Source organism: Hylaeus anthracinus, unplaced genomic scaffold, assembly GCF_026225885.1.
Source record: "Hylaeus anthracinus isolate JK02 unplaced genomic scaffold, UHH_iyHylAnth1.0_haploid 0, whole genome shotgun sequence".
NCBI lineage: Eukaryota > Metazoa > Arthropoda > Insecta > Hymenoptera > Colletidae > Hylaeus > Hylaeus anthracinus.
In genome coordinates, this window is record NW_026533254.1 from 21,524,027 (window position 1) to 21,534,863 (window position 10,837).

The 10,837-nt window shown below is 39.4% G+C and overlaps 1 protein-coding gene across 6 annotated transcripts in view; it reads right to left on the reverse strand.

The window, feature by feature from the left end:
• LOC128886200 (pleckstrin homology domain-containing family G member 5-like) overlaps positions 1 to 10,837 on the reverse strand; it is a 93,172-nt gene extending 82,335 nt beyond the window's left edge. For 2 of the 6 annotated variants that reach the window (XM_054140876.1, XM_054140886.1), the window contains exons 1-4: positions 9,704 to 10,836; positions 3,816 to 4,433; positions 2,935 to 3,323; positions 276 to 363 (exon numbers count right to left, since the gene is read on the reverse strand). In XM_054140876.1, the coding sequence (XP_053996851.1) occupies positions 276 to 363; positions 2,935 to 3,323; positions 3,816 to 3,954 (616 nt within the window). In that variant the 5' untranslated portion in view covers positions 3,955 to 4,433; positions 9,704 to 10,836. Of the gene's footprint in view, positions 1 to 275; positions 364 to 2,934; positions 3,324 to 3,815; positions 4,434 to 9,703 lie in introns of those variants that run through there. The other 4 variants (XM_054140866.1, XM_054140897.1, XM_054140915.1 and 1 more) reach the window with 4 other exon arrangements.

Sequence of the window (10,837 nt, forward strand, 5' to 3'; positions counted from 1 at the left end):
GAATTGATATCGCTGTTAGGTACAGAGATACAATAAGCTACGCTAGCTTAGTATTAACGCTAGCATAGGCATTGTTTCTCGAAAACGGCTGGAGCAATAAAATTCTTTGACAAATAATTAGCAAATAAATAGCAAAAAAATATCGTGTTAACTGACTTCTCCTTCTAGCTGCAAATTTTCATTCGACGATTGCTTTAACTAACCAGTCAATTGGAATCGAGTCGAAAATTGTGCGAATGTCTGGGGTGGAAAAAAGAATTACGCATTACAATTACCTATAGTAGAGTCATAATGTTCGCTGTGTCGTCCGTTGGGGGTGGTTCTGCTCAAGAGCTCGTTCACCCGTCGTCTTGGACTCCTGGCCTGTCAGAGAATGCAATTTCTTTTACAATCGATCGTGACGCTCGAAAGCACATGAAAATTAAGGTACGGAAGATATACGGGGTGGGTTCGACGCGAGTTCATCTTGGCCCCGATAAAAGATGCACGCCAAGGAAGACGAAGGATTCTTGTTTCGTGCAACGAACCAAGTCAACGAGGATTTACTGTCTCGAGAAACGCCTCTGTTTAGAATCGACTCGACTAATCGACCTTTGCCTAGCGTGATTAAACCAGATATATTTCGTCTTGCCTTGTTGCACCTTCCTTCGGATATTTTCATCTGTCTAATGCGTTCGACGTTGGAGTAAAATTTTACAAACCTCTGGGTTAAAATATTGCTAGAAGTTTTGCACTTAGTTTCTGTATCATAATTAAATATCAATGCTTAATGAGCACTGAATTATTACGACGTAGTAATTATTTACTCTCGACCTTCGTTAATATTTTATCAGCATTTTAGTGCCAGGTTGGGAATTCTATTCCTCCAAGAATCTCAATATCCACGCTTCGATCTCTCCTTCGGCACAAAAGTAAACCGCCGTTCCGAAAGGGAAATTATCTTCATCGCGAGTTCGCGACGTTACTTATACTTTATTGGACGTTAATTTATCACCCCTTGCCGGCAAGTCAACTCTTATCGAGACGGCATGGTCACACCCTGCCGAATGACGAGAAAATATCATTATTGTTCCATTAAACGGAGGGTGTTCGCGTCGGAATTGGCGAAACTCCGATAACTTCGAGCATTTGCGACAGTTCGAGCGATACTAAACGCGTCCAAGGGGAGACGGTACTCCAGAAATGGAAAACTTGTCGATTCGAGTTCTGTTTCTCAGTAAAATAAACCTACGCGACGTGATGAATAGTTTGTTTAGATTGCGAGTGGTACATAATGTTTTATCACCGATTGAAGTTTCCCAATGCAAACAGGACGCATAATGAGATCCTGTTGTACGCCGAGCAAATAACATAAAACTCGATCAATCTCCAGATACAACGGCAATTGCGATTCGCAATGAAATAATTCTACAGCTGAAACGAACGTTCACTTCTTCCGTTGCCTGGTGATTCATTTTTTTATCGTTTGCTTTACTGCGGTCAAGTTGGCTATAGAATCGGACTACGCATTTATGAACAAAAAGAGACCGCGATGAGCTTCGAAGAATTATTTTGAATAAACAAGTACGAATATCATCTATTTTCAGCAAAGGATAAAATAAATAATAATAGAATTTATAATAATAGAATCAGTTCAATATTCTAATTCTGAAGGAACCTGAACTTCGTTTTGGAGCACTGATCATTTTTCTCTAATTGTTATACTATGTATATATATCTGATATTATGCTATTAATAGAGTTACTTTTATACAGGATGTCCCAGAATTAGTGGAAGAAGCTAAAGTGGGGGTTAGCTAAAACGATTCTGAACCACAATTTCCTTTCCAGCGAACGGAATCGATGGACACTGAGATAAGCTGTCGTATTTCGTGTAATTCTAGAGTTTGAGTATGTTAGTCAACGTTTCGCAAAAGATTCATACGAATATCGCATCGCTGGAATATAATTCTGGAATATACAGGGTCTTGTATATTCTTCATGTATCACAATTTTCAAATACATGAACGGCACTTAAGAAGAATTTTTTTTCAAGGACAATCCAGAAAGTGTTAAAATATTGAACCTGACTAAGGAGTATAAAAATGTCTAATCCAAATGTTTCGCTTCTGTTTAAAATGAACTTAACTCGGTAAACAGGAAGAATAGCGTGTTTTCCCCATTCTTGAATCCAAATTGCTGAAAACTGGGTTATCCAAACAAACCCATTTAAAAATTCGTAACGCCTGCTAATAGCATTCCCTTTAGGATAGTTTCGGGAGTATTTGGCCCCGCTGGATTTTATATCAAATACAAATGCAAATCGGTCTTTCGCCGTAGCCCTACTCCATCGACTCGATTTCCATTTCAAATTCATTTAAAATCCTATTCAAATTCGATGGGAACGCTCATTAAGTCTTAATTGCAGCCGTGAACGTTGCGTAACGAGTACGGGTCGAATCGAGGGAATTTACGAATCGATAGAGCAAATCTCAACCCCACTAGACTAAAGTAACATCGACCAACACAGCGATGTAAAACGTGAACCAGAGATATCCTTCGCGGGAGGAAGAAACGACGATCTTAACAACATCGCTATTTTAAACTTGACGATACAGCGTCGTTCATCTGACAATAAAAATAAAGCTGGAATTTAACATTTTATCTAACAGAAGTTTTAATTTCTATTTCTCGATTCCAGTGATTCATAAATAATCTTTCAGAGAATCCCTTAAATAACGTAATAATATATTTGAAAATAAATCGTAAGTTAAGAGACGGGAGTATATTTTTGTACAAAGAAAATTTCGAAAATCGCGAAAAACACTCAATTCCCCCCTTAAGGGGGGAGGGTCAAGTAAACAACCGCTTTTTCGCGAATTATTTTTGAAGAGTGCGTAATATATATTTATTTACAACTATTTACTTGTTAAGTTTCTATGAAAGGGAATCTTACGAAAGTTGCGTCGCTGAGGCTGTGCGTTCTGGTGACTTGAACCTTGTGAGAAAGTTCGTCGAGCTCGCTGTTCTTCGAAGGCGAGGCATCCAATTCGTCGAGATATTCATCTTCCGCAAGAGACACCAGACTGTTATACCATCGCGCGCTGGAGTGTCTGATAGGCTTCGGACTATCGTATTGACGGTTCAAGTCCTTGCTGAAGCTCAGACTGCGCCTGATCGGCTGCAGGCCACGGTTTATCGCCGCCGGTAACTCGGAACTGCCTTTTAGCAGCGAACCGATTTTCTGACGGAACGAAGACTTCCGTTCGAATTTCCCGCGCGATTTTCTCGCATCCGTTACCTCTTTGACGCCGCCGCCATTTTGATTCACTGACTTCCCACCCTCTGAAACAACGTTGGGCAGAATGTAATCACTAATTGATAATTATGAATGCAGATTTAGGATTAAGGTTAACTTCTAATCGATCTGAAGGGACAAATGACTTGCTCTGTTTGGTCTGTTGCTTTGAATTGAGGGTTATGTCTGCTAATGACTTGTTCACCTGAATTTTATGGAATATTGCACTCAGATAGAGGATTCAAAAATATTACACGTAACAAATATCGTATACATATAAATTACAAATTATATTATATATTGTTCATCGAACCATCGAAATAAAGGATTTCTGAAAGAGTTCTCTGTTACTCAGCACTTCCAACGAGTAAAATAATTCACAGACTTTCCAAATCCCTAACAATTCCATCAAACTCTGTCTCGGAGTATTTCTAATAGAATTTCTAGGACAGAAAATACCAGAAATTGGTGCTCCATTTAGTAAAATTTACTACAACAGTCTCAAAATAAATGTTCGCCCACGAAACTGTTCGCAGTACCTGATCGAGTGTTCGTTTCGTTCTTCTTGGTGTCCCGCTGCGCTTTGACTGGCTTCGCGTTTCGAGCGGGGGCTATCTGGCGTGTCTTCTTCGACTTTTTCGAAGCCCCCTTCTCGTCCATCTTCAGCTTTGTCACCATGCCAAGCTCCGAGCTCGGGCAAACACATACGGTCACTGTGTCCCTCTTGTTAGAGAGGAGATAAAAAAAAAACGGTTTCACCGCATCTCCGTTCGATGAATTTGGCCGCGTTTCTATGTCCTCGAAAAAAAGCCCCGTCCCCCTCTGTCCCCTCGGCACGGCTGGAGGAATTGGCCGCAACGTTTTCGCCGAGGTCAGCTCTCGCGCGGATAAACGAGCGTTTCACGTGTAACTTCAATCACGCGAAGCATTTAAAGCGCTGCAGATGAACCGTCAATAAACACTCCGTGGAGTTACGCGGATAACGAGTTCCAAGCGAACAATTAAACCGTTTCACGTCGATGCGAGCGGGGAGAGGGTTGGTTATTGTAAATTTCTCGGCGTGGAATTCGCCGCAGTGGACCGTAACGTTTCGCCAATCACCGCGATTGTACGTCGCACGAAACTGAACGGTGCCGCTGTGATAGCATTATGATCACCTGAAATCCTATGATTGTTACAAGCGCGGGAAAACGTTCCATGTAAATTCGAAGTGGCCTCGACGCGATTGCGGGACAACAGCGTGCCACTTCAGGCACGAAATACCGCTCTGCGGCGTGGGGTTATACTGTCAGATTTTTCTATTCCAGAGAATACTCGAATGTTCCAATTATAATTTATACGTTCTGCGCATTATTTGGCGAATTCGAGTTGTTTCATGTATAATTTAAGCTTCTTGTGTTTAATGAGGTGTATGTGCGTATATTTGTGTAACAATTTCTAAGTACCTAGTTACGTATGTACTGTCAGGAGATTATAAATTGGCTGATGGTTCTGATTGGTCAGAATATAATGTCCTGGAGTATATATTATTAAGTTGTCCCGAAAGTTTCTTCCGTGACGTGCACTCAATTATTTTGTGTGCCAGTGTTTACATAAATAGACAACCTAATTTCTTAGATGTTAACGTTGTAACAGTAACGAAGCAAAATGAATTGTATGCAATTTTATAATGTAACATTAGACATAAAATATTGTGTATGTATTACTTATTAATAAAGTGGAAGAAACTTTTGGGACAACCTAATGTATGAATAAAATTCCACAGAACAGCATCAAGTTTAATAAAAAATGTCACATACTATTTAGTAAACATATAACTGACATTCTAGCCAAGTAATTAAATTCGTGTAGTTTCTTCTTATATATCTAACCTAAACCAGACCTAACCCAATAAGTAATGAGATTTGCAAGCTTACCAACGAAATGCTTAGGTATCTAACTGAATTTAACTCGCGTGTTATATCGTATGTACACAATATGACGTGTGTTATGTGTTTATGTTGTCTAGCATGCATTTTATGTGTTACGCGCACACCACGCGATGTAACGCATGTATGCGTGTTGTATGGTATGTGAGCTTTCAGAGTGCGTGTCGTGTAACCTGTGTGCTTTTTACCCTCCTTATCTCTGTGTCAAGAACTATTTAGTAGCAATTCGACACCCGAGCGACGCGTAGGTGAAAGCATCCCGAGAGGATCGAACGGCGTTTGCCATTGATTGGCTCAGGTGTGGCGCTCTGGGATTTCTTTACGGCTTGTAAATAGTTTCCCTCTGTGCTCGCCGAGCACATGGAGAAAGGTTGCGTGTCATTCGCGAGGAAATAACGGCACGGTACGTTTGTCAGGCATTCAAGTACGAGCGAAACGATGAGCACTCGTTAATATCGGTAGGTAATTAATTACCATGGGCACTGGTAACGAATACGTAATGCCTGGCGATTGTAGTATTAGAATAACATTAACATAATCTAGTTTTTGCATGAGTAATTAAGTATCGAGCTACTAACAATAAATCTATGCATCCCTAAGTAGGTCTAGTTTATATTTCAGTCGAATAACGAATTATGAATAATATCAGTCTACTTCTACTCAACAAATTGTTCCGGTGTAAGCTGTAATTCCATCTTTCTACTAAATCTGAACAATATGTTAAATTAAAAAGGATAATGAATGTAAATAAGCACCTAATAAATCATGTCATAATCACTTCGCAAGCAGTAACTATTGCATTTATAATTATTTAAATATTCACGTGTCTCTTTTCTACCGCACTCGATTAGCGTCTCATTCGCCACTTTCGGGAACCACCTTTGGTCACTGGTTGCAGCTAAAGGCGCGCGAATGTTGTATCAGTGTATTTTTTTTTTCTTATCGTGCTCTCTTTTTTATCGTTGCGACATAAATTAACCGTATCGAAGTTATCAAACAAAATCCTACATTCTCCTCTACCGAGAAGTCGACAAAATACGCGCTGTCAATTTTACTGCCAAACGTTATCATTTCGCTCGTTCAAACCGACCCACACATCCGTTGCGCGAGTTCTTGCAACGACTGATTACTTCGAAGCATTATTAGCGCAAAATTCCGTTGTTCGTAGCGAAACTCGAGCGTATTTATATGTAGTTGCGTTTCGTCATCGACAATCGACGCTATCGTAAAGGTGAAAGCGTACCGTGGCATTATCGTCGATTCGCGAGAAACGCAAAAAATTCGTAATATGTTTGCACCTTGATAGCACCGGAGAATTTCGACGAGCGAACAGGTTTGAAACGATCTCGGAAACGGGCACCGACTCGCGCACCTGCCTGTTCACCATCTCGTATCGACGAACAACGGTATTAAGAAAAGTAACGGGCGATATAGTGACGATAATTGCTAGATTTTTTCAAATTTAAATTAGTTTGAATTATTTTCATTTGAATTATTACTTGGAAAAAATTTAATCTTTTACTTGAAAGTGGTAAACAGAAAATTAACAGATGAGAATGGAGAAACTAAGATTCCTCTAATTAGGGAGAATAGAGATATTACAGAAATTTCTAGTGCAAGATTCAATTTTCACCAAGATTTGTCTGAAACATTTTTCTAGATAATTAAGCAATCCGAAACACTACACTAGCAAGTAAGAGGGAAGGGTGAAGTGACGCAGAATCTAATCGAGTAGAGAAGATTGACGTAGTTTCTAGCTATGAAAACAATCGACCAGTGCTCCGATTCCGGCCTCGAATCTCGTGCTAGTTAGATCGATGCACCTCGAACCACGTAATACGTTGTCACGCTCGTGAATGCGCCGATAAGGCTGCTCAAGGTGGCGCGTTGTTCGCTCGATTAGAGCGGGAAGGTAACGTGAAACACTATCGCCGGTAAAACTTAGAAAATATTCGCCTCGTGTAATTGTCGACTCGCTGTGATAAGCAAAACTCTCATCGAGATAACGAAATTCGCGCAACAAACGAAAGATAAACGGATTTTCCTTATTCCCCCCCCCCTGATTCAACACAACTACAGTCCGTTCTATACTATACTGTAGAGCAGCCATATTCAAAGTGTGCTCCGCGTAAATAATGCCAACCAAAAGAACTTCACGTAAAGTTTACATTCTACACGTTATTAATATATAAACCGTGGAAATTGTATAGCTGATATTATATAAACTTTGTGAAGGGTTTCAAAGGCTAAATTAATACAAAACATGTTGCTTTAAAGTAACATTTTTCTGTCTCACATGTATAGCGCAAATAAAAATTCGACATCGAAACTAGTGTAAGATGATTCCTCGTTCAAAAACGAATAGAAAATGTGTAATGAATTTTGTTTGTACGTTGTTTCGTTTCCGAGTTAAACGATGCCAAAGGTCCTTGCTACGCACGTAGCCTGGAGCACCACCGTAATCGTGTCTCAATCTCTCATCTTCGAAGTCGTTTATCTCGACAACGAAGCCACGTGCAATAAAAACTCACAGCACATTTTCGACTCATTTTTTAATCATTCGAACAGAATTCCAGCTATCTTCGTTGATTCGTTAGGGAACGAGGCATTATTCTGGTAACTTGGACGTTTAGGGGTGGCTGCCACGTGACGCGCGTTAATGCCTCAAGAGAAGCGCTCGGTTATTTCCAGTAATTACCTCGGTGATAATACGCGGTTTCGAAATGATCTCTGTGCCTCGTTGCGCGCAACGAGATTTGTAGTTTATCGCTGGCTGTGCTGCGAGGATAATCTTGCTTTGGAACTAATAGAAACGGGTCTGCGGAGCGATTAAACGATCGAATCTGCAGGTTTCACGATGTTCGATGGTACCGTACACTCTCCTCGCGTGAAATTGGACAGAGTTAAATAGAAATAGTAATTATTTCGTGCAAAGAGAATAAATTTTTAAGCTTGCAGAGCGTACATTAAATTTCCGGAATGTTTTACGAGAATACGATTGTTTTGGTTGCAGTAGAAGATTAATTTTAGTAGTTGCGAAAATGAACTGTAGGAAATGGCTGTTAACGTGGGTGCCTTCTGGCTGTGAAATTCTTTAGCTGCAGGTAGTTGGCCGACTATTTGCTTAAACCTCTCGCGGGTTTATCAAGCAACTGACTCTCATATTGGTGTCATTTTCGAACACGCTTGATTGCGTCTAATAAGGCCGTAGATTGCTCGATCAGCCATACTGATAAAACCACTAACATCTTTTTTTTGCTGGTAGGAATCAGAGTTAGGCAAAACTCCAGACCAATAATGATTGCCAATAATGGAAAATGTTCAAAGAGGAAAAGAGACAAACAGTATCGAGAAACTTCTGATAATCGTAGTTTAGTCCAAATTGTCGTGGTTTATTTTATGCAAGTGTTTTAATTCTGTATTCAAGTCGTAGACGAAATGTGAATGTATATAGCAAGAAATAAACAAGAAAATTCTACAAGAAAAGGATAATTTAAATAAATAAGTTTGAAAATGAGGAAAGTTACAATCTATAGCGTGTTAATATAAATGTTTTATTACTTTCGACTAACCGATATTTATTTCTTATCGATCGCAAGTGACCTCGTCGCCATACTTATTTATTTACGAAGTCCAAAGTGGGACCTGAAATATTTACATGAAACAAACACGTATTGCAATACGTATCGTCATCTAAATCATTATAAATTAATCTTCTTAATAATTGCACACCAAATTAACAGGCATTAGCTAACGTTACGCTAATTGAATCGTGTCTTTGAATCTAATCGCCACAGTATGTACCCTGACAAATATTGCATGAGATTATCGACTTTTCCGGATCTGTACGCTCCTTCGAACACGTTGTTCCGACGGTCATTTCATTGCACTACTGTAACTGATAATCTTGTTTGATTTTGATACCATATCTATTTCTCTGTCTTTAACTTTTATTTTTGTAAATAATTCTGATATTATGTTACCAGGTCCGTGGGGAACTATCGAACAAAAAATATAATGAAATACACTTGCATATAGTGGTAGCATTACTATCTATAATATGCATGAATAATTACGCTTAATATACTTCGCTACACAATTAATTTTAATTTTTTATCTCCATTCCATATTTCAACTGACCTAAAGGAAATATTCTTTTTCATAGCTTTTCCCTACGTGATTTATATATTTCTTTGTTTATCGAATCTCAGAACATTGCTAAACCTGAGTCAATCGTTTCCTATAAATGACCTTTCAAAAACTATCCACCTTTGGTTCTATTTTATCTATCCTCATTACCAGACTGCGGATTTTATACACTTATGACTTACAATAACATAGAAAACATACATAAAAAATAAATAATGTAACTGACGAAATCTGTATTTATGCATTCTACGATATTTATTTGAATTTATATTATAAATCGATTTGTGCAACGAACGGCACAATTCATACCATAAATACGTAAAATCCACAATCTACTCGTTATAATTTACCACGTCATTTGACGTAACATTAAATCTTATATATCCTTTGTTGAACAAGTCACCGATCTTTAGGACGAGGGGATTAACTGGAGATACGTCGCCGACACCGGGGAATCGTTAATTGCAATCAGTGAAATTAAAAAACAGATGGCCCTCTCGGGCTCGCGAATTGGTTCACCGATCTAGCACGTCACGCACACACTTTCACTCGGCTTATCAGCGCGGTAAGACCCGTTCGGTGCACAGAATTCGCTCTCGTATAGCGACGAAACTCCGCGCCGCGCTTATGAACATTGTCGCGACAATTCCACTCGGATCCAGCGCGATTTCCCCGCGCACGGTGGAAGGAGATCCAAGACGATCGAGATAACGCGCTTTATCGCTTCGTCTAACTCGTCGGAGATGGGCAAAATTTCATTCTAATAATATACGGCCATCAAAACACTGTGTCACGATTTAATCGCCGCGCTTATATATTAATTACCGACGCATTTTTAAAAATAACTTCGAACAATGCTGGACAATTGCGGGTAGCGGTTTTTAGTCGGATAACGACGTGGAAAGATAAAGCGCGTTTTTCAATTACCTTCGTTAGTAGTTCATTCAGTATCCAATAAAAGTCACGAGAGCGCAATGAAAAACGCGATAACTGTTTTACAATATTTCCGTATAAATAAATCGAATTCAATTGATTGGCGAAATCGAAAGAAAAATGTTTACAACTTTTAGTAGAACGAATAACTAGGATTCGCTTGTTTCACCTCTGAACTTTTCACTTTTGTCACGAGCGCTTTTTGTTTACGTTTTTATTGCGCTGTCATATTCGAAGCAGTGATAGCAGCGCGGCCAATATCAATAAACTTGAAGTACACAGATTATTAAAAATGAACAAAATAACACAACGCTCTTGCCCGCTGAAACGAATTGAAAGTGTCAAGCTCAGGTGCAGTCACCTCACTCCGTCGAACGGTTGCATCGATAAATTTTTATCCGCTTGGTATACCCTTGTTACTGATTACTATCGAATGAACGGAAGGATAACAAATTGTTTACCGTTACCCGAAACGTTTATTTAAATAAATACACTTTGCCCATCTCCGTCTCCAGCGACGTGCCGGTGAGTTGTATCGATTCCGCGCCACC